General features: G+C 41.8%; 1 protein-coding gene across 1 annotated transcript in view; it reads right to left on the minus strand.

The window, feature by feature from the left end:
- CSMD1 (CUB and Sushi multiple domains 1) overlaps positions 1-25,455 on the minus strand; it is a 2,074,203-nt gene that overhangs the window by 1,035,694 nt on the left and 1,013,054 nt on the right. The window contains exon 5 of the mRNA XM_086379826.1: positions 3,119-3,326. Within this exon, the coding sequence (XP_086235952.1) occupies positions 3,119-3,326 (208 nt within the window). The remainder of the gene's footprint in view (positions 1-3,118; positions 3,327-25,455) is intronic.

Raw genomic sequence — 25,455 nt, forward strand, 5'->3', positions numbered from 1 at the left:
ACCTACATGGCTACTTAGTATTTTTCTTGCAGTTCGGGGATGGGTAAATCTTTTAAATATACCAATTTAGAATCTGACACATGGCAGAGGCTGTCACTCAAAAATTACAGTTAAATAATAGTCTTTTGAAGATAAGTTCTATTATGCGTTTGTATAAATCTGGAAAGGTAACCCAGTGGCTCTGCTTTGTATTGTAAATGTGCCCACGTATGTTTCCGTAGCGATTTCGGAAAACCATGTTTTCCTTTCCTGCCTCCACTGAAGACCATTCTCTTGTAAAGTGGTCCTATGGTCATGTCAAGATATTCCTCTTTGTAACTGTGATAAACACTCAATGTCACCCCAAGAAGCTCTGCTGTCCCTGACTCTACTGACGCACTTGTGTGCTCAGAGGCTTCTCCAGTAGCCCATCTCCCTTAAGGTGGTGGTCTGCTCAAGGCTTTAGGATCCAAACCCCAGTGTCAGTCCTGAAACAGAGGAAAGGGAACTTCCCCAACAGGCCATTAGGCTCAAACCTGGACTGTTCCACTTGGGGGACAGTCTTAGAGTGAAAAGAAAATGTGGTTTGGGTTCAGAGGCCTTCAGACACAGCCTCGCCCCTCACCTGCTCCCTCAGGTTTGCCATCTCCCATCCTTTGTGCCTCTCGGACACTTCATCAGAAATGGGCAAGGATGTCAACGAGTGCACAGGGCTTTGTGCATGCCTACAGGACGGTGCAAGTCATCTCGAGAAGGTAACTGTCAACACAGCCCCATACATGTCTGATGAGGACTATCAGAAGAGAGGAACCACAATGAACCAACAGGAAACCCAGTTTATTAGACCGGAAGGCACACAGGGCACAAGTCCCATCCAGGGTTTTTCAACAACTGCTCGGGTCCTACCCACTGCCGCTAGATTGCTGTTGAATGTGGTGTCCTGGCAAACGCCAAGAGAAAGAGTTCAGAGAGCTGGAAACCATTTCAGTCTGAATCCAAGCACCAGGATGACATGGGGCGATTCCTCCAACATTCCCTACATGATAAGGACTGTACGCTGTTGTTTTCAGGCACCCGCGTGGCCGCAGCCCCACCTGGCATTTCTGACAGATCACAGTGTTAGCACATTCAAGAGCCCATCCACACACACTTTTCTGAGTCTGATATTGAAGGAAGAGGGGACCCGAGTTGGGGAAAGGACTGGTGGAGATAAAACAGAGAGGAGGAAAGGATGCGAGAGAAACCAGCAGGGATGAGAAAAGAAGAAATGGACAAAACCACATCAAGTGAGATCAGTCAGTCCTGCGGCGGTCTGCCTACTGCAGACAAAAGAGACCGAGGGGTCTGCCTGCTCAGGGTGCTCACGCTGTGTGGAGGGCCATGAGGACTTCTGCAGGACTCTGCACCACTGTGCTCCGTGTCTCTGCTCAGCATCCCTGTTTCTCTTTCAGACTTGGACATGGACACTCACACTGTAGAGCTTCCTTTCTTGCATAAACAAAGTTTGTTTTGCAAAAGCCAACCTTGACCACGGGTGCCATTAATACAACCGTCAACCAATATGCCTCACTTTTGCCTCTCCCCGCTCCCAACCTGACATCACATGCAGGAAATGCCTGAGATCTCTGGAATCTCTCACAAATAAGGCCTTAACGAGGAATGGCTGAATTTCTAAGAATGTGTCACCATATATTTTTGCATTGCAATGGTTTTCTGAATAAAACGAGGTGATTTTAGATCCAGGAGAGTGTTGCATCACTGAACCTCTTACACTGATGGACAGAGAAAGGCACTCAGTAGATGTTGAATGAATTAATTTAAAACAGTACAGCTCATTTAGTACAGCCTCTTTTTATATAAGCAGTTAAATGATTTGTTCAAGGTCACAGTGATGATTTGTGACAGAACTTGGAGCAGAATCCAGGACACCCAACTTTCAGTTTGGTATCAGGTTCCATGAGCTCTGACGGTACAAGAAGCTACACAGATAATAACATAATCAATCTTTGAGTCTTAAAACTTAAATTGTATAACATCAAATAAGCGAAAGGGTAACCCTGCTCAATCTAAAAGTATTGCTCAGATGAATGAAGCGGAAAACAAATATCACAGAGGCAGTGGTTATTTTTCTCTTAATTGAAGTAACATTTAACATAAGGACAATAAAATTAATGAAAGGAAATAACCGTCTATAAATACAAATTCTCTGCATTGAATGTTGAGTCTTGGAAAATAAAGTAAAATTCAGTGTTGATAATTGGTGTAAAAACAGGTGGTCTAACTTATGACATTTGTCAGGTTTGATATTTTTATCCTTCAGTCTCTGTACTGAAATGCAAACTTAAACCCATAGAGATGTTCAAAATCACTCATTTCATCCCCTCCACCAATGCATCAAGAGCCAATATTTCCTCCATTCCAACTTATTTTGAACTTACAGTGGAGTTTCCTTGTTGTTGAAGACCTGAAATAGGTAGCAGTTGCAGTTCTTAAAATGCTAAGAAATTAAAACATTAAACAAGACCAAAAAAACCCAGTTCAACTCATATCAAGTGACTTAATTTTATGTATATTTTACATCTTTAAACATCTATTCTTCAGTTGTATTATGAACACAGCAAAGTCTGCTCATGCAAGAAACACCATAAACCAGAGGCTATCATAGTGGATTTGATTGGGTTTTCTCCTGTCACCACCAGCACTCACGCCAGGGAACTGATCAGATAACCAGCATTATGTATGCATCAGATGAGCATTTATGGTTCTCTTGTGACCTGCACAGGTTAGTCACATGGTCTCCACAGAGGAAAAGATATACATAATCACATATTTACAGCACAGGCGACAAATGACTGGTATCACGACATTTTAAAATCACCACCATCTAAAAATATCTGTTGACACTGAATCAACTCCAGACCAAATCCAAAACTAGCTCAGCTCACTTAGCTGCCTCTGCTGTGTAGCTTCATAGGAGCCCAAACTGAGGCAAATTCCAGTGTCCAGGACCAGACAACTTTTCTAGCTCCAAAACCAGCAAGAAACATCCCAGAAGCTCTGACAAATCATTCACCCTATAGGTTACATTGTAGCAGCCAGAAGAGCAGGGCAAGAAAGATGTCTCTTGTCCAGCACTCACCATATGGACGGTGCTTCTGTCCCGCTGATCTCTAAGAAGTCGTATCCTTCTTCGAGCTGGAAATCAGTGAAGACCAGTGCAATGGTGTCCCCGGGCTCTGCGAGGATGGTCCACGTGCAGTCGGCATTGTTCTCATACTCGGAAGGGAAGTGGGGGCTGGAGATGCTGCTGCTCGTTCCCCGCAAGGTTCCTCCGCAGGCCCCCTCGGCTGCAAGGGGCAGAAGAGAGAAAGCACATTTAAAAGTGGCTTCAGACACAAGTACCTCCATCAAGCACCACTCTTCATGGGTGGCAAATATTTTCTGAATCCAAAATCATGACAGACAATCGGAAAGAGGGTTTCTTTCTTCTGATTTGTTAGTTTAGTTCTATGGAAAGATGTAACAGTATACCAATTATATTGCCTGTGAACTGAACTACCACTAAAAAAAGAAGTGAAATTATGTCTTTTCTAAGATCTGTGATGTGCAGTTATTATACACCTGACGTTCACAGGTGGCTCAACCTTATTCTCAAAGGAAGACAGAAACAAGTTGGCAACATTTTGAGTCTTAAAAGTACCTAGCCATCTTTGCTTCATTTTCTGTGAGCTGGCTGTGAAAACACAGTGATCTTAAAAGAAGTATCCACCCTAATCTTTACATCAGATAGAGTTTGGAATGTGCACTTGGCTTTGAATTTCAGAGAAGTCCTTGAATAAGATGAAAACAGAGAGGCGCCAATATCATAAAATGATTCTGAGTAGGAAACAGCTACATGAAAACTTAAAATGGATAATCAAGGAAAAGTGACAAGGAAAGGATCAGTAAGGTAAAATGTAAAACACTGAGGATACAAATTAGCATTGGAATAAATACTCTTCTGAAGAGAAATGGATCTTGTAAATTTTTCCACATAGTAAAAAAATAGAAGTTATTCAATTTATATAATCATCTAATACAAAATGTTATGTATATAGTAAACTGTATATATAGGGCAGCCAAATATTTGTAAGACAACATTTTTTTGAAGACACTGTAACTACTGTTCCTTCCACTCTTTCTTCCCATTTTTTTCTCTCATTTCTCCCTTCCACTCTCCCTCCCTTCTTTCCTATCACATAATCCTAGCAAAGAGTATACCCTAGGCTGTCTGTGTCTGCAGACTCTATATCCATTTTGTTGTTGTTCAGTCACTCAGTTATGTCTGACTTTTTGTGACCCCATGGACTGTAGCATGCAAGGCTTCCCTGTCCTTCACCATCTCCCGGAGTTTGCTCAGACTCATGTCTATTGAGTTGATGATGCCATCCAACCATTTCATCCTCTGTAGCCCCCTTCTCCTCCTGCCCTCAAACTTTCTCAGCATCCTGCTCATTCCTAATGAGTTTGCTCTTGCATCCATAAATTCTACCAACAGCAGATGGAAAACATACAAAAAATATTCCTAGAAAGTTCCAAACAGTAAAACTTAAGTTTGCTGCATGCTGACAACTATTTACATAGCATTTTCATTGTATTAGGTATTACAAATATTCTACAAATAATTTAAATTATATGAGAAGATGTGTGTGGAGTTTACATACATATATTACTATGCCATTTTTTATAAGGGGCTTGAGTAACCAAGAAAAGTTCCAGACTTCCAGAAAAGGATCTTCTTCTGCTTTATGGACTATGCCAAAGCCTTTGACTGTGTGGCTCACAATAAACTGTGGAAAAAGAGACAGGAATATCAGACCACCTGACCTGCCTCTTGAGAAACCTATAGGCAGGTCAGGAAGCAACAGTTAGAACTGGACATGGAACAACAGACTGGTTCCAAATAGGAAAAGGAGTATGTCAAGGCTGTATATTGTCACCCTGCTTATTTAACTTATATGCAGAGTACCTCATGAGAAACTTTGGGCTGGAAGAAGCACAAGCTGGAATCAAGGCTGCCAGGAGGAATATCAATAACCTCAGATACGCAGATGACATCACCCTTATGGCAGAAAGTGAAGAAGAATTAAAGAGCCTCTTGATGAAAGTGAAAGAGGAGAATGAAAAAGTTGGCTTAAAGCTCAACATTCAGAAAACTAAGATCATGGCATCTGGTCCCATCACTTCATGGCAAATAGGTGGGGAAACAGTGGAAACAGTGGCTGACTTTGTTTTTGGGGGGCTCCAAAATCACTGCAGATGGTGATTGCAGCCATGAAATTAAAAGATGTTTACTCCTTGGAAGGAAAGTTATGACCAACCTAGATAGCATATTAAAAAGCAGAGACATTACTTTGCCAACAAAAGTCCATCTAGTCAAAGATATGGTTTTTCCAGTAGTCATGTATGGATGTGAGAGTTGGACTATAAAGAAAGCTGAGCACCAAAGAATTGATGCTTTTTAACTTTGGCATTGGAGAAGACTCTTGAGAGTCCCTTGGACTGCAAGGAGATCCAACCAGTCCATTCTAAAGGAAATCAGTCCTGAATATTCATTGGAAGGACTGATGTTGAAGCTGAAACTCCAATACTTTGGCCACCTGATGCGAAGAGCTGACTCATTTGAAAAGACCCTGATGCTGGGAAAGATTGAAGATGTGAGGAGAAGGGAACAACAGAGGATGAGATGGCTGGATGGCATCACCGACTCAATGGACACGAGTTTGAGTGAACTCCATGCGTTGGTGATGGACGGGGAGGCCTGGTGTGCTACAGTCCATGGGATCCCAGAGCTGGATGCAACTGAGCAACTGAACTGAACTGAACTGAGTATCCAAAGATTTTGTGGCCTGCTGGGGACCCTGGAGTCCATATGTGACAATTGTGTTGTCCCAGCCCCAGGGACTCGGCACTAATCATCCTGTCTGATACCCCACATCCAGGGCCTCCATGTCTGTCCCTTGGCCCCTTCCTGGGTTCAACATCCTGCCGTCTCTCATCCACCTTGTCTTGCTCCCTGTCTCCTCAGCCTGCTGTGCCCCATTTCTCAGCCCTTTGCTCAGGACAAAGCATTGGGCGACAAGTTTTATGAGCCTGGCTGTGCTCAGGGATTCGCCTGGGCCTCATAGGTAGTCTGGAACTCAGTAAAGTCCCCTCTCTTCCTTCCTCATGCACAGGAATCAACATTTCCTGTACTTGAATCAGTTACACGGACCCTCCACTCAGCCATCTTCAGTAGGAGGAATGGGACTATAATAATATACCTATGGGCTTAAGATAACATCTAACTTTATCATTTCAAAGAGTAAAAGCAGGAAAGTAAGCTAATTTAGTTATAGTACTATGAGGTATTTTCAAATATAAAGTTCTAAAAAATATAATATTTTATTAAAAACTGCAGCAAGCTTGTAAGAAGAAAGTTTCATTGTGGTAGCAACACAGAAGGGGTTCAGTTGAGTGTTTGTTTAGCTCTGTTTGTTTTCAGCAAATAGCTGAGCCACAAGTCCAGAAATGTTCTTTTTATCAGCAGAGCAGCAGGGAAATTTCAAGAAGAAATAAAGTCAAGGCAGGCAGACAAAGCAAAATAATCAAAGTAAAACATTAAGAAATGGGGATTATGGACAAGCTTCTTGGAAACTGAAGAGTTATTTCAAGCTCCATAAACATTTAATGTAAACTTAGAAATCACATACACCCGTGGCAGATTCATGTTGATATATGGCAAAACCAATACAATATTGTAAAATAATTAGCCTCTAGTTAAAATAAATAAATTTAAATTAAAAAAGTAAACTATTAAAAAATAACTATTAAAATAAACTAGATAATTCTGGCCAATATTTGTATATTATAGTTTTATATCAATATAATGTAAGTTTCTTTTTTTTATCCCTGGATTTTAATAGTAGAACAAATGTACCAAAAAATTTACCTTAATATTAATTCTGCTAAATACAGAGAAATTTTTTTTTTTTTTTTTTGTCTAGAAGCTGAAAAATTGGGGGAGGGTATCTACTTAAGTAAGTGTTATTTACAATTACATCATATCCACACACACTTTTTTTTTTTTAATACATTATGCAGAAAGAAAATGAAGTTAGGTTTGAAACTGCCAGGTAAATACTTGACTATAAAATTTAGCACCCAAAATGTTTCCTAATAAGATGCTGAATATCAATATTGAGTCCCTTCACTCCATATAGTAAAACCTATGCTCCTGGGACAGCCACATGAAGGGGTCAGAGGGCACAAGTGGAAAAATGGAGTCAAGGAGTCTAATCCTGCAGCAACTATCAGAGCAATTATTTCTTTAAATCCGTTTCCTATATTGAGTTTTCACAAAATCTTGCATTTGAAAAAAAAAAAAAATCCACAGCTTAAAAGAGTTTGAATGCCATCAAGTTAATCCAAGAAGAAGATAAGGTTTTTAATAAAAGATGTGTTTGAATGTACTGATTTCTGTAAGTGGGGAAGATAATTCTAACTGTAAGCAGAAATCAGAGTGCACTATGTCCCCTAAGAAATTTCACAACTTTTAAAAAGTTTCAACCCAAACTGTAAAAGTATTATAAGCTTTGCTTGGGTATCAGTGTTGTTAGGAATTTAACTTTATGGCATGATTCAAAATACAGAATAAAACATTATTTAGAGACATACTTTGCCATATTTATCATAAAGAAAAATTGAAACCAACTAAATGTTTAACAACAGATAAATCGTTAAATAAATTACAATGCAACCAAACCATGCGGTGGTTACCAAGCATCTGTCACACTGCTTCAGCAAACCCCTGACTCACAATATTAAATTTATAAAATGCAGAGTATACCCTGCATAATTGTTGGGAGCCGGCGTGAGGACCTCCACCCATGGCAAAGGTCATGAGGAAGGAGGCTCGACATACGCAAAGGCGGGATCGAGCCTCAGGAGTCCCCCTGGAAATCCTCGAGCATCTACCCCCATAACCAGAGCCTGCCTACTTTACTACTTTGTGCTTTCACCTACATCTCTGACCTTATGGGGGGGCTGTCCCCCACCACCTTTTTTGGAGAAGTAGTTAACTTAGAGCTCCAGTTAATAAAAACTCCTGGGCGTGACAAGAGTGTTTTAACCTACAAACTCCTCTGATGGTTCTCTAGCCTGCCTGACAGGCTTGTCCGGCCACATGTGATTGCTTACAGCCTCCCAACCATGAGAGGCACGAGATGCTCTAAACCTTCTAAAAACAGGTTCCTTAGAAAAGTTAGAAAACCATTAGTATAAGTATAGTGGGCTGATTAGAAATTGTATTGGTGAAGGGTTTTTCATTTGTTGAGCCAATGTTTGTTGCTAAGTCTCCACATTCCCTGCCCTTGTACACATTAATGGATATATAGAAGAAATAAGTATTAACCTTTGATATTAATCACGTTAGACCTTAGGCTAAGTAAATTCTTTCCTTAATTAAAACCCACTACACCCTCACCCTATAGGAATGTAACTTTATCTGGTACCTTCGGAAGGTGGAGTCTTTTTTAAGAATAATCACCCCTGGAGAAATAAGTGTCCTGGTTGACTGACCGCTGTCACAAGGAGAGGGTCATAAATTGTCAGCAGGCCCCCTGGCCAGAAGATGATGTAACACCCCTAAGACCTCTGTATACATTTGTATGAAGCACCTGACTTTGATAAAAGTCAGGATTGCTGACCCCGTGTGACTTTTGCATAACATCTCAGTGTATAAAAGTAGACCATGGAAAATAAAGAATTGGGATCAGTTTCTCGAAATACTGGTCTGCCCATGTCGCTCTCTCTCTCAAACTCTGGCTGAGTCTCCATCTGGAGTGTGGAACCCACCAAGCTTACTAATTTTGCCTGGGCTTCTAAGATCCAACCGGGGAGGCCTCAGTGTCTCCTCTCCTTCGGGAGGATGGAAGGATGCCTGCGGCCTACGTAAGTGGTACAAACTTCTTGTCTTGAAGTTTTATGGGTCTCCCACGTAAACCAAGCTACTCAGCCTCTTTTCTCCACTGAATTTTCCTACTGAGCTATCCTCATTCTATTACTCTTTACATCTCTAATTAATATCTAATTGAAGCTATTGTATCCTGATCCTCGCAGATGCAGTCCTCACTTCGAACTCCCTGGATCAGCCAGGGCTGGACCTCGGCACATAATTTCTTCTCAATTTTAAAAATTGTATAGAAAAATATTCAGCAAAGAAGAAAGATGTGCACACACATTTAAAACGTTCATTTGCTAATACTAGGCAATGTTTTCTAACATGCCTTCCTTAAGGCTGTGTAGGATACTGGTACCAGTGCGAGCTTTCAAGTTGGCTGCCTGGATTGGAATCTGAGTTTTCGCCCCTTTATATAACAAGTTCTCTTCTCTGGGCCTCAGTGTGGCTATTTATAAACAAAGATAGTAAGGATGTCACACAATCAAAGGCATGTTTCTTCCAGTAGTATGGATGTGAGAGTTGGGCCATAAAGAAGGTTGATTGCCGAATAATTGATACTTTTGAACTGTGGTGTTGGAGAAGACTCTTGGGAGTCCCTTGGACTGCAAGGAGATCAGAGAAGTAAATCCTAAAGGAGATCAGTCCTGAATATTCATTGGAAAGACCGATGCTGAAGCTGAAGCTCCAATACTTTGGCCACCTGATTCGAAGAGTCAATTCACTAGAAAGAGTCTGATGCTGGGAAACATTGAGGGCAGAAGGGAAAAGAAGCAACAGAGGATGAGGTGGTTGGATGGCAAAATTGACTCAATGGACAAGAGTTTGAAAAAACTATAGGAGACAGTGAAGGACAGGGAAGCCTGGTGTGCTGCAGTCCATGGGGTTGCAAAGAGTTGGACATGACTTCATGACTGAACAACAACAACAACAATTTGTAGAGTGGCTGTGAAGGTTAAATAGATCAATAGCTGTAAAGTGCTCAAAATATTGCAGGCAAATACTAATGACTCCATAAAAATGGCTATTTGTATTTTCTCCAACTTAGCATGCAGTCATTGCTTAAAAAAAAAAAAAAAAAAAGTTCTCAGTCGTGTCCAATTCTTTGTGACCTCATGGACTGTAGCCCACCAGGCTCCTCCATCCGTGGAATTTTCTAGGCAAGAGTACTGGACTGGGTTGCCATTTCCTTTTCCAGGGGATCTTCCCAACCCGGGGAAGTCATCACTTAATGACAGGTTATTTACTTCTTTTGATCATTTTTACCACTGCTTTGAGTAAGACTGTTCTCCAAGATCTACACACCACTTTCACCAGGAGTTTAGCAGCTGCCACAAGAGGAGAAGAGGGTCACAAAGTCCGGTGGTCGGAAGGCAGCCCCCTTCCCGAGGATTCCACTCCTCTGGAGGGCTGGAATGAATGGGTCCCAGATCTAATGCTACTGTTTCTGCAGCCTCATCACCTGTGTTATACGTGAGACCATTGGTGGACAGTTCCCTTCCATCCTTCATCCTTGGGTACTGAAGACACTGTGAGAAGTACTGGTTTAAGGTCACCCCACCTCCCCTCAAAGATTAACACAGCTCACGTGTATGGTTCCTTCCTCTCGCCCAAGCTCCTATCAGCAAAATTTCCCACATCTCAACCACTTCTGGGGTACAACCCCCACTTCTTTACACTCATGGAAGCCAGATGTCTTTTCAGGATGCTGCATCATGAAATCCTCCCTAAGGTCTGAGTTTTGTACCCACGTCCTGAATGCCACTGTCCTGGACTACATGCTCACAGACATGCACTTCATTGCCGACCACTTTTGTTCTTTCCTCCCTGAAGTGCTCCAGTTGGGAGTCTTTCATCCTCAGAATCTAGCACCTTCTTCCTTGGAGTCATCGACACAATCCCTGGGGCAGCTTCACCAGTCCTTGCAGATTTTTACTTCTGGTTCAGTTTCAGTGTCTCCAATGATACATCTGACTTGCTTCTCACTGAGTTCAGTATCAAGCTAGACCATCTTCTGAACACTGGCCTCTTGGTTCCCTTGTCCCTCTTCCAGCAACCCAGTTCCAAGGCAGGCCTTCATCCCCACCTTCATCTTCCACCTCCTCAAAAGCAATACATGATCATTTTCCAGCAGCAAAGGGGGCTGCCCCAATTTCAGACCTCCACTCTCTACATTTCCAGGTCACGTCCTCAAATACCTTCAGTCCAATCACTCTTGGACCCCGATGAGCCAACACTCCCCAATCTTTCCACTTTCTCACTTCCTTCCCTCATGCCCTCTTGTCTCCATGTCTCCCCCTGCCATCCTCAGGTTTTGCAGCCTTCATTTCAATCACTCCCCTGTGTTTGTCATCACTCTGCTGTCGGCACCTTAGATTCAAATTGGACCAAATCCATATGGACTCCCAAGGTAAATGTGGCTGCAGAAAAAACCCAGATAGACATGCAGTGATGAGTCAACCACATCCAACTCGGTTTTTAATGATGACATCCCTGCTCTGTTCCCCACATCCATTCTCCACTGGGAGGAACAGTCCTCTGTTGGGAGGAAGGGCCATTTTGTACCCTCTTCCTCCTCCTGCCAGCATCTCCTGCTGCATCCTTAACGTGATTTTGTTTCCTATTTCCCTAAGAAAATAGAAGCGATTGAAAGAGAAATTTTATGACATATTGACACCATGTATGATCACCTATTTGCATTTCTGCCCACAAAATGTCCCCCCTGGAGGACAGGTAAATGCTCAGCCTACAGTTTACACCTATACCTGTGCTGTTGCTCTGATCTAAGCCAAATCCCTCAACAAATGATCATTTACTCTTTTGATTGGAGAGCTGCTCTCAGCATACATAGCTTAGTCACTAAGCCATGTCCAACTCTTTGCAGCCCCATGGACTGTAGCCTGCCAGGTTCCTCTGTACATGGGATTCACCAGGGAAGAATGCTGTAGAGGGTTGCCATTTCCTTCTCCAGGGGATTTTCCTGACCGAGGGATCAGACCCATATCTCCTGTTCTCCTGCACTGCAGGTGGATTCTTTACCACTACCACCACCTGGGAAGCCCCATAAAAACATGTTATAATACATCCCATTCAAAAAAAGTTATCATTTTTTTTTTTTAGGTAACTCTTTTGTTTAAGTAACTCTTTTAAAAGATACATACTCCTTGGAAGGAAAGTTATGACTAACCTAAAGAGCATATTAAAAAGCAGAGACATTACTTTGCCAACAAAGGTCCATCTAGCCAAGGCTATGGTTTTTCCAGTGGTCATGTATGGATGTGAGAGTTGTACTAGAAAGAAAGCTGAGCCCTGAAGAATTGATGGTTTTGAACTGTGGTGTTGGAGAAGACTCTTGAGAGTCCCTTGGACTGCAAGGAGGTCCAACCAGTCCATCCTAAAGGAGATCAGTCCCGGGTGTTCATTGGAAGGACTGGTATTGAAGCTCAAACTCCAATACTTTGGCTACCTGATGCGAAGAGCTGACTCATTAGAAAAGACCCTGATGCTGGGAAAGATTGAGGGCAGGAGGAGAAGGGGATGACAGAGGATGAGATGGCTGAATGGGATCAGCAACTTGATGGACATGAGTTTGGATAAACTCTGGGAGTTGGTGATGGATAGGGAGGCCTGGCGTGCTATGGTCCGTGAGGTTGCAAAGAGTCGGACACGACTGAGTGACTGAACTGAACTTTTGTTTCCACATCTATTTCCAGACTCCATATCTACCTTTAGCTTTATTTATAAAAATACCTTTCTCAGAAACACACCTTAAAAATGTCTATAATTGCAATCTTTAGTTTTTTCCCATCCTCAACTGAATCCACCTGAGTCAGGATTTTGTCCTCATTGGTCCACAAGAACCGCTCGTCTCATGTCAGCCACACCAACAAATCCAAGGGTCAGTTCTCAGTTCTCATCTCATAAAAACTCTCAACAACATCCCACAGATATCCATGTCATCTTCCGTGAAGTACTTTTTTGTCAATAGACTTGTAAAATTCTTATATCTTGAAATAATTGCAAATTCACAAGAAGTTGCAATCATAGTACAGACTGATCCTGTGTACCCTCCCTCCACTTTCCACCAATGATTACATCTTACATAGGTACAGATAGCATCAAAAAATGACACTTTTACAATGTGTACATATGATTTTGCTCACTAGTTCCTTATATACCACAGCCATGGCTGCCTCTAACCTTAAGGGCATGCTTTCTCGGTCCCCCCATTATTTTGATTTCATCTCTCAATCCTTAGAGAAGGCAATGGCAACCCACTCCAGTACTCTTGCCTGGAAAATCCCATGGATGGAGGACCTGGAAGGCTGCAGTCCATGGGGTCGCTGAGAGTCGGACATGACTGAGCGACTTCACTTTCACTTTTCACTCTCATGCACTGGAGAAGGAAATGGCAACCCACTCCAGTGTTCTTGCCTGGAGAATCCCAGGGACGGGGCATCCTGGTGGGCTGCCGTCTATGGGGTTGCATAGGGTCAGACACGACTGAAGTAACTCACCAGCAGTCTCATCTAGTCTCAGTTCTATGGATTTAAATAGTGTACATATGTTGACAGTTCTCTAGCTTGAAGGTTGATTTCAGATGTTTCTTGAATTTCACTTTTATGTATCCAACTGCCAACTTGGCATATCCAAATGGATGTCTAAATAGCAGTCCAGATCTACTAGTTTCCAGATAATATTCTTTTTTTTTAATTTTATTTTATTGTTTAACTTTACAATATTGTATTGGTTTTACTCAGATAATATTCTTAAACTTTATTTTTCCAAGTCAAATTCCACAGCCTTCTCTATTTCAATAAGTGGGAAGCCCATTCTTCCAGTGGCTTAGAAAAAACTGGCGTTGTACATGACTCTCCTGTTTCTCTCATGTTTTGCAACCACTGTGTCATAAAATTCTACTGGCAACTTCTTTAATCTGTATTCTTTTGCTTGATTTTTTTCTTCTTCTAACAGCTTTATTCATAATTGATGAAAACAGGAAGCAACCAAAATGTCCTTCAATAGCTTGAAAGTGAAAGTGTGAGTTGCTCAGTCATGTCTGACTCTTTGCAACCCCAAGGACTTTGCCTACCAGGTTCCTCTTTCCATGGGATTCTCCAGACAAGAATACTGAAGTGGGTTGCCATTTCTGTTGCATATATAATGGGATATTATTCAGAAATAGACTGAAGAAGGAAATGGTAACCCATGCCAGTATTCTTGCCTGTATAAATCTCATGGACAGAAGAGCCTGGTGGGCTGAACTAAGATGGAGTCGCAAAGAGTTGGACATGACTCAGTGACTAAATAACAAAAACCATTCAGAAATATAAGGAAATGAACTGCCAAGTTATGAAGAGACGCAATAGCCTTAAATGCATACTGTGAAGGGAGAGGCACCTACATGTTGTATAGCTTCAACCATATGACATTCTGAAAAGGTACAACTATAGACAGTAAAAAGATCAGGGTTACCAAGGGGTTAGGGTGGAGAGAGAAATGAACAGCTGGAGCCCAAAGGATTGTAAAGGCAGCGGGCCCATTCTACACAACCCTGCAATGGTGGGTAAATGGAATTACGCATTTGTCAAAATACACTGATATTATTTCATCAGTTGTAATGAAAGTACCATATTATTGTAAGATATTAATAAAAGGAAAGACTTTGCAGGGGGACAGAAGAACTCATATACAGGAATGCTATTTCCTGCTCGAGTTTTCTATAATCTTAAAATTGCTCTAAAAAATGATGTCTATAAGCTTTTTTTTTTTTTTTAATGTAATGCTAAATAATCAGAATGAGCGGATAAAAAATGCCCTGAGCCAGAGGCAGGAGGGAATCTGGTAACCACGAAGTCCTCAGAGAAGTCTCCTTGGAAAGCTGACCTTTCTAATCTGTATTCTGAATCCAAATGCATCTTGCAACCTCCACTGCTGCTTGTGTTGTGAAAGTGATGAGTCATTCAGTCAAGTCTGACTCTTTGCAACCCCATGGACTGTAGCCCTCCAGGCTCTTCTGTCCATGGAATTTTCCAGGCAAGAATACTGGAGTGGGTAGCCATTCCGTTCTCCAGGGGATCTTCCTGACCCAAAGATCAAACCCACATCTCCTGCATTGGCAGGTAGATTCTCTACCATCTGAGCCATGAGGGAAGCCCCACTGCTCCTACTACCTCTCAAAATTGCATCATCTCTCTCCTTGAAGACTGGAGTGGTTTCCAAACAGGTTTCCCCATTCCACCCTTCCCACCACATATTCTTGGCTCAAAAGAGCAGCAGAGTGAGTCTCTTAAATTCAAAATGCAATGACACTGCTTCTCTCATCAAAACCATCTGATGTCTTCCCATACGGCTCTGTATAATGGCCCACAGGGCCCCAGAATCCCTCATCATCCATCCCCTCTGACCTTTTCTCCCACAACCATGCCACTGTCCACTCCACTCCAGCCATACTGGCTTCTGCATTGCTCTTCACTCACCCTGTGGTTGCTCAGGATCAAAGTCCTGGCTGTTTCCTTGATCTCGACCATGCTCTCAACATTCTCATGTCTTTTAATCTCTCACCTCCACAACATATTGCTGTGTTGGCCAAAGATAGTGGTTTCCCAGGACAGGGGACCTCCAGTGCTAACACCAGGACTATCTTAGGCAAACCAAGCAGTAGTCACCACAGCTCAATCAGAGGGCACTGTCTCAGTGAATGCGTCTGTCAACACTTAAGTAAACAATTATTACAATTGGGTATGTGACATATTGATTTGTTTTTACTCATTTTTGTTTTAATTTATGTGGTCGACCTCTACCCATGAGGGCTTCCCTTGTGGCTCAGCTGGTAAAGATCTACCTGCAATGCAGGAGACCTGGGCTCGATCCCTGGGTTGGGAAGATCCCCTGGAGAAGGGAAAGGCTACCCACTCCAGTATTCTGGCCTGGAGAATTCTAGTCCATGGGGTCACAAAGATTTGGACACGACTGAGTGACTTTCACTTCTCCCCATGAAGATATGGCAGTTGGGGCTTTTCTTGTTTTGTTCACTTTGTAGCCCCAGAGAAGAACTTATGTAAGCAGACTACAGCTTATGGGCCGCATGCAGCCTGGTATCTATTATTGTAAATAGACTCCAGGATGCGTGTAGAAACACTCATGCCTGTTTGTTTAGGTAGTCACTGGAGACTTCTGCTCTAAAATTACTGACTACAGTAGCTGAAACACAGACCATATGGCTTGAAATACATGAAACATTTACTTTATGGCCCTTGACAGAAAGAGTCTACTGACCTGACTGTTAAATATATCTGACATCTTGTCTGTCCTGCATAAATGTTTCTTAAATGAACAAACACAAATAGACAGCAGGCATAGTCTACTGGAAATAAAAAAAAATAAAAAAATAAAAAAAACCAACTTTGGGGCATCATTTTCATGCTATTAAATCCTCAGCAAATTAAAAGGAAATGCGAACATCAAATCCAAGAGTAATTGTAGTAAAAATATGTGTGGCATGGAAATTTGCTCAGCAAGTTTGCAAAGCATAAATAACATCCCAAGAATTCTTTCCTTAGGAAATAATTAAACAGAAGAAACAAAGGCAATGCTATATATACAGAGACACTAATTATAGCATTATGTGTAGAAGCAAATACTGGAAACACTCATTATGCTCAATTATGGGGAGAGAGAGAACTATTAATTTGTATAATATTGAGGATATTGAGAAGAAAATGCTGTCAATTAAAACTGAAATGTTTATCACTTAATACCAATCTTAAAAATAAAACCAAAATGTACTATGTTCTACGATTTTAGCCTCTGAGAGTTTCAGAGGATGAACTGCTTTCCTTTGGTTTCTACCTTTGTTCCATTCTAGCTTGTCAGCAATAATGATTTCAATAATAATGGCCATTATTGATACTGAGTACTTCCAGCATCTCATTTACTCTTTACCAGTCCCATGAGATTTAAAGCATTAATTGTGTTAATCTAGATACACACGTACACACACATATATGCACATATTCCACACTGAGTCACTTTGTTGTACACCTGAAACTAACAGAACATTGTGAATCAACACTATTAAACTTAAAAAAAAAAAAAAGGAGCATGAATCCAATTCAACAGATTCACAGGCAGAGGCTTTGCACACAGCTTGTCCAGGATGTCTTAGCTAGTAAGAAAACAGGGTCCTTGCTAGTAAACACTTCCATCACTGCCCATCACAAGGAATGGCATTTCCTGGGGAAGTATTAATTTGGTCACTAGACAGCTTGAGTCCTACAATCTAAGATGGTATTTACATGAGAAAAAGTCTTGGAAAAATACTGCAACTTGGGCCTCAAAATAACTGGTATACAGGCACTTACGATTATGCTTTAAAATGTTAGATTGCATTCAGAGAGGTAATATTACAAAAAAGTGCTTATCAGAAAGCCCTGTAGCCTTGTGAAATGCAAAGCATGCACACCAGATTTACTATAATAACACTGACATATATTTTCAACATTTAAAAACAATTGGTGAGACTTAGGGTTGTTTATTACCTGGTATATATAGATAAGTGCTGAAAACTAAACTCCCCAAAGCTGTCCACACTTAATACAGAGCTGTGTTTCTTAAATGAAGACTATCCCATTCAACCTTATTTTGCAATGCTTGGTCCTGACATGATTAATCATTTAAGATTCATTTTTACAATATTACCTCTGTAACATAACTGATAAAAACACAGCTGTGTTTTAAATATCACAGAGTTTGACACCCACGAAAAAGCATGACTCCTCTCCCTCCCTGCCTCCCTCTGGCTGTATCTTCTCCCAGAGTTTCTCTTCCCCATCAGTGGCACGATGTCTGCAATTAAAAACCTTGAGTGACATTTCATAAGGCACTGGCAAGTGACATGTTGTCGTTTCCAGTCACATTATGTAAGGCTTATCAATTAAAGAAATTTGCAGCTTTAGGCAACTTTATATGAAACATGGCATCCATTATTTAGCATGTTTTATTAAGGGTATTGCTAAGACTTCTCCTGGCACTTTATTTCATGGCATCTCTGCTTGCTATCATTAATTGTTCCAAGGAAATACAACTGTCCTGAAACGGATAAAATCCGTCAACTCTCTAAAACAAGCAAAACAGCTGCCACATCCTGTACTCTTTCCAACTATCACGTAACAGTGACAATGGGTTTTGACACTTTTCAGTGAATATTTATCTTAAATGCATGTGTTGAGACAGAGAGACAAGGTGACAGCCTCAGTGAGTAAATAGCTATAGACTCTGCTAATAATTCGTTTACAGCTATTTTTCAGTGGTTTGCAGGTCATGCTTCTCAACAGACTGAAATAGAAAAAGCAAACACACCTGTCCTTAACTGCCCCAAGCAGGAGGCGCTGTGTGAGACCTGCCTTTGCATCCACCGTCTCTGCAGCTCTGGACAGCATGCCTCACATCACACAGGCTTAGGTTCCTTACCTGCAAGTTCTGAGGATTAATATTAAACTTGAACACTTCCGGACAGGATAAGATCAACTAATGCACGCCAAGTTCCTAACACAAACCTGTCACAGAGGTGTGTGATCTAAATAAAATGCTGAGCCATGCCTACACTTCCCTGTGGCTTTTCTTGAAATAATTCTTAGTGGGCGAAAAAAGACTCTGCTGGCTGAAAATGGAAAATAAGGAGGGAAGGATGATCAACCAGCCAAGGGTCAGGTGGTTCATTTCCTGCCTCAAGTGTCTAAGTCCACTTCACCTGGAGCCAGAGAACCCCTGGCTGCAGGTACTGGGATCCCCGTGCCCAGCAGCATCCTCTAGGCCTCACCTTTCTGCCCCTAAACAAGGGTTCCTGGGAGGACAAGTTGGGGGTAGGGGGGATTCAGGGCTGCAGTGGAGAGAGGGGAGAGAGGATCAACCGAATGCAAAGAGAGCCTTTTTCAAAAGGAGGACTATCTGGCTGGGAGCAGACCCCTGCCCACCCACCTCCTTTTCTCCAAGACTGACCAACTCTATAAAGAAACAGCTGTAGCCAATCACATCTAGCCTTCAGAGTAAAATATGAGAAAGGTCCTCCAGCCAAGCATCCCTCTGTAGGCGTGAGGCTCCCGTGAGCTGCGCTGATACATCGAGTTCATCTGAGAGCCCCAAGGCTGTGGCTGGTGTCACCCCACAGAGCTCACAGAAAGCCGCCACAGCCGCAGCGTCCACCACAACACGGGGACGGGCGGTCACGTCTCCCTGCTGCTGTTGGCCTGCCTTTGTGCTTCTCCTCTGAGGCTCGTAATCCCCGAGGGGGGCCTGCAGGCCGGCCAGACACCTCCACACGCACCGCACAAGGAGCAGGCGGAGAAGCGGGAGGGTGCGGGGCCCAGCAACGTCCCTCCCCTGAGGAGAAAACCGGGTGGCACACGGCTTTCCCCGGAGCAGGGACCACGTTCTCCTCTCCCCTTCCCAGGCTCCTCGGGGATCGGGGAATAATTTGTCAGGAGGAAAATATCTGTTTGCTCAATCCCATTTCAAAAATTTGTGCTCCAATGAAAGCATAGGTCTCTTCTTTAAAGAAACCTATTTTTATTCTTTCTTTTAAATTGAAAGGGAACAGGCCGAGCATTGTAGGGACTGATAGAATAAGATCCCAGGTCACAGTTCAGCCTCTCCCACTTACCGCTATGTGACCTCATGCCTCTGTGCCCGAAACTCTTTGCATGAAAAACAAGACCAAGGAGGACACCTAACTTGCAGGGATATGAAAGAAAGTGAAAATGTTAGTCGCTCAGTCATGTCTGACTATTTGTGATCCCTACCCTCCAGGCTTCTCTGTCAGTGGGATTCTCCAGGCAAGAATACTGGAGAGGGTTGCCATTCCCTTCTCCAGGGGATCATCCTGACCCAGGGATCGAACCCAGTTCTCCTGCATTGCCGGCAGATTCTTTGCCATATGAGACACCAGGGAAGCCAGGGTCATGGTGAACATTAAATACAAAGATATTTGTAAAGCATTTGAATGATACCTGATGTTCGATTACTGATATAGGTTTAATTGTTATCACATCTTTTTCTTAAAAATCTACATTTTGAATGACCAAGCAGAAATGTCTTATCATTTGATAATTGATACTAACCTATGTATTCCTCTGGGGCTTCCCAGGTGGCACTAGTGGTAAATAGCCCACCTGTCAATGCAGGAGATGGAGGAGACATGGGTTCCATCCCTGGGTTGAGAAGATCCCTTGGAGGAGAGCATGGCAACCACTCAAGTATTCTTGCTTGGAGAATCCCATGGATATAGAAGTCTAGTGGCTTACAGTCCATGGGGTCACAGAAAGTCAGACATGACTGAAGCGATTTGTCTTCTTTTTTTTTTTTTAATTAATTTTTTATTGAAGGATAATTGCTTTATAGAACTTTGCTGTTTTATGTCAAACCTTATTAAAAATACTTTGAACCTGATTTATTAGACCCTTAAGAAAAATGAATCTAGATATAATCTCCATCTTACTATTATTACATCTATATTTTCGATACCATCATGCTATTTATATACTCGTATATATCTCCATGCATGCTGGATATGTGATTTTTGTCTCATTATTGCAATCCACATAGTAACATGTGAACACAATGGCCTGTTCTGACATAGACTCACCCTTCAGTAGGTGCTCACTCCTTTTCTGAATCTCTATTCATTTTTTCTTCTGAAATGAGCCTGGTAGTCTCTCTTTTTTATTCTAAAGAACTCCAATAAAGCATAAAAAACATTTACTTAGAAGCCAGTAGCATTAAGATAATTTGGAGAAGGCAATGGCACCCCACTCCAGTACTCTTGCCTGGAAAATCCCATGGATGGAGGAGCCTGGTAGGCTGCAGACCATGGGGTCGCTAAGAGTCAGGCACGACTAAGCGACTTCACTTTCACTTTTCACTTTCATGCATTGGAGAAGGAAATGGCAACCCACTCCAGTATTCTTGCCTGGAGAATCCCAGGGACAGAGGAGCCTAGTGGGCTGCCGTCTATGGGGTCGCACAGAGTTGGACATGACTGAAGCGACTTAGCAGCAGCAGCATATAATTTATATGAATTTACTTTCAATTTTTTTTTCTTGTGATTTGTCTCCAATCACTGAAATCTGAAATCTGAATTTGCTTTCAAGATTGGAAGGGGGAGAAGATCGAGATGGTAATTGCAACAGCTAATACATATAGAATTTCACTGTGTTGATGTCTCTTTAAGGATTTTATATGGAGTATTTCATTTCACCTTTCCAACAGACCTAGGAAATAGAAACTATTATACAGGGAGGAAAACTGAGGACAGAGAGAAAATAACACCACACAGCCCATAAACTTCATGCTATATCACCTACGTTCCATTTACCTTCTTTACAGTTTAAAGACTTTGCAGGCTGTTTTGCATACGCCATTTCATCTTCATACTAATGCTGAGAATATCATCTTTCCAAAATCTTTGCTTGTCTATTGACATTACTGTGTAGAGATTGGGTATGCGGTCTCTGGAGCTAGGCTGTTGTGTGAATATCTTACTGTAGTATATGTAGTAGTTTACAGATGGGAAAGACATGTGGTACAGGAATCCAATGTACTTACAGTAACATAGATTGTAACAACTATCTTTCAGAACTGAACCTATTAATAGTTTGTTTTCTCCCTAGAGTTCTCTTAATTGTATTCTTTATATATCTTGAGCCACACATGCATGAAACTGTTTTCAATTCTCTGCTTACTCCACTAGCTAATCAGTCTCTCCTTCAAAGTTTTCCATAATCTTCGTTCATTAGATCCCAGTGCCATTTCTTCCCAAAATAAGACAGCGTCTGAAATGAGGTTCTTTTTGAGAAACCTGTTTGGATTAATGCAGAACTAGGCTCACCCTTATCTTCTGCCTTAAAAGTAATTGTGAAAATAGGCTTCTCCTGTCTGCTGCTATTCAGCTCAAGTCTGTCTCAGTAACTGCGAAGAAGCTAAAAGGAAGAATTCCAATCAGACAATGGCGTGCTGCTGCTGCTGCTGCTAAGTCGCTTCAGTCGTGTATGACTCTGTGCGACCCCATAGACAGCAGCCCACCAGGCTCCCCTGTTCATGGGATTCTCCAGGCAAGAACACTGGAGTGGGTTGCCATTTCCTCCTCCAATGCATGAAAGTGAAAAGTCAAAGTGAAGTTGCTCAGTCGTGTCCGACTCTTAGCGACCCCATGGACTGCAGCCTACCAGGCTCCTCCACCCATGGGGTTAGACAATGGCATAGATTCGTATATTTCAGACCCATTTTCTTGTGAGTCCTTGTCATGAAACTTACCACTGTCTACTGAAACCTACATCATGAGTAAAATGTACGCAAAGCACCAGGACTCTGTATACATTAGCAACTGCTGTGGAAGGAAAAAAAGAAAACTAAAATTTCTCTGCTTGCTGTGTCCAAGCCCTCTGAAACAGGAGATACTAGCATACATAGCTAACGAGAACCTGAAATGTGGTTCTATCAACCTTGAGAAATGTCGTAACTGAATTACATGCCAGGTTTTGAAGACTAGTATGGAAAAAATGTGCAAACTACTTCATTAATATTTTATATTGATTACATATTGAAATGATCATAATCGGGCTATGTTGGGTTAAAAAAGTACATTTTAAAAATTAAACACAGCCGATTTTTTTTTTTTTTTTACTTTATCAATGTAGTTATTAGGAAGTTTTGATTACATAGTTGGCTCTCACTTTTGGATAACGTTATATTTCTAGCAAACCACGCTGACCTAAATACTAAAGAAAGAAAGTGTTGGTCACTTAGTTGTGTCTGACTCTTTGTGATTCCATGGACCAGGCCCATCTGTTTGTGGAATTCTCCAGGCAAGAATACTGGAGTTGATTGGTATTTCCTTCTCCAGAGGATCTTCCCAACCCATGGATTGAACCTGGGTCTCCCACATTTCAGGCAGATTCTTTACCATCTGAGCCACCAGCGGAGCCTCTAAATGCTGAGGACCTGGAGTTTTTCTTGGGTAGGCATGTCAAGTTGAACAGTCGCGAGCCCCTGCCTGAGCTGAGAATATGCATTATTGAATGTATGTAGTTTTTCTTTTTTTCTTTTCAAACCCTTTTGTTTCTCGTCTAAATATACATAACTGCACAAACAGAAAAAGGACATCTTTGTAAAGACTAGAAGAGACAATTGGGACAATAACCAATAATGAGGGGAGATTAGAAAAGATTAGGTTAGATTAGATTTAGTTTAAGATTAGATTAAGATTAGATTAGATTTAGGTGCAAACTCAAGGATAAATGAAGAAGATGGAAACATGGCATCTCCAGAAGGAGAAGGTCCAAGTCCTCATCCTTGAAAGAAGTCAGCTTGATGCTGCTCTCCTGTTGAAGGGGATAGGCTTTAAGTAGATCTGGCTGGCCTCCCACTTCATCATGCATTCACTTTACTAAATACATGGTTATATCCTTTTTCTCCAAAGAGCACCATGTGACTCTAGAAAAGATACACACATTTAAGTGCCATTGTTCAGGTAAATGCTGCCACTTGGAGCTATAATGTAAATTTTTCAACACTAGCAAATGCTCACTGCAGAGATTCGGTGGTACTGTTGTAGTAAATTTTTTTTTTTTTTTTAAACTGACTAAAATTTGGGCTCAAGTGTGAACTTGACAACTAAGTAAGGTTTATGGCTCTAAGGAAGATGAAAGGGAAAACTTTGTAACAGGAAAAAGTGAATGTTTGGATTTCCAGTGGTGAGCTGGTAAGGGACTCTTTGGGAAGAAACCTTGCTCGGTAGCATTTGCTGGTTTCCTGTGTCACCCTGGGGGGATGGCAAGCAGGGTGAGAGGAACACAGGTCTTGGGAGATGCACACAACTGGCCTTGGGGGAGTCAACCCAAGCAAAGCATTGTGTGATGAAGAAAAAAGCATAACATCCATGTCTCTGACACTAAAAAGCAAATTCCAGGAGACAGTGAAGGACAGGGAAGTCTGGCATGCTGCAGTCCAAGGGGTTGCAAAGAATCAGACATGACTGAATGACTGAACAAATGGAATTCTAAGAGATGAAAGTGGACAAGTCAGTTAAGACAAGGGAAGGTGGCATCGGGGCAGCTCTTTGAAGAGGTTGCACTTAGTTCTTACTGAGTCACTGAGGTGGTCTGACTGAGTGGGTGATGATGAAGTGTGTGTGTGTGTGTGTGTGTTGGTGGTGGGAAGTGGAATTAAGGAGGAGAATGTAGGGTGGAGGTAGACATTCTAGACATGGAATCATTTAACCAACGTGAAGGAGGTCTGGGTGAGAAGGAAAAACAATGCCTGGAAAGGGAAAGTTGGAGAGGGAATGGTGATGCATGAAAGTCTAACGGAGGAAGAGTGGTGAGCAGGGGAAAACAGTGATTCTAATGTTTCACAGAGTTAATGGGAATTTCAGAGGCACAAGGGGAGACAGAAGGAAGAAAGTGTACATTTAGGAGACCCACATGGCAGTGTCCTCAAATGGGGTCACCAAGTCGAGGGAAATCAATGAAAAGACGAGGGTGGAGATTCTGGATTTTAAGGGCATCATCCTTTTGACAACAAAGGATAGAAAATAATAGCAGTATGGGAAAAAAGACGTGAGAGATAACAGACCTGAGGAACATGCAAAGAAATGAGCATTTCAGGAAGAACGATGGATGAGGTATAAGATGCCCATGATAGGAATTTCTCTAGGGCACAGCGGTGGTTTGAACATGGTGTATCTGAATCCCAACCACTCTGAGATGGAATATCTTGAACAAGTTATTTTCCCATCTAACGCTTAGGTGCCTTATTTGTAAGATGATTCTTTAATAAAATACCTACCATGAAGATTAAACAGGAAAGAGGAATGCCTCACTCATAATAAGTAAGCACCATGCACCAGTTAGCAGCTGCAGTTATTGTGACCGCAGTAGTAATACTACCAGTATCATCAGCAGTAATAGTAGCAGCAGTAGTAGCTTGACACTTGTTTAGTTGCTCAGTTCTGTCCAACTCTTTGTGACCTTATGGACTGTAGCCTATGAGGCTCCTATGTCCATGGGATTATCCAGGCAAGAACACTGGAATGGGTTGTTATTTCCTTCTCCAGGGGATCTTCCCCACTCAGGGGTCAAACCCCCATCTTCTGCATTTGCAGGCAGACTCTTAACTGTAGAGCCACCAGGGAAGCCCCAATATGCTATTCCTAGGACAATTAACATCAGAAACATCTCATAAGCTTGCCACACCTTACCCAGATAATGAAAAAAGATAGAAAAGTATTCATTATGGAATATCACTCAGCTATAAAAAAGAATGCATTTGAGTCAGTTATAGAGCAGAAGATGAAACTGGAGCCTATTATACAGAATGAAGTAAGTCAGAAAGAGAGACACCAATATATATTATATTAAAATGCATTAGTATTAATATTAATATTAAAATTAATAGTATATTAATACATATTAATACATGTATTAATATACATATATTAATATGTA

The sequence above is a fragment of the Bos grunniens genome, chromosome 27 (assembly GCF_055505025.1).
Source record: "Bos grunniens cultivar Pamir isolate PY7600 chromosome 27, Bosgru_T2T1.0, whole genome shotgun sequence".
Classification (NCBI taxonomy): Eukaryota; Metazoa; Chordata; class Mammalia; order Artiodactyla; family Bovidae; genus Bos; species Bos grunniens.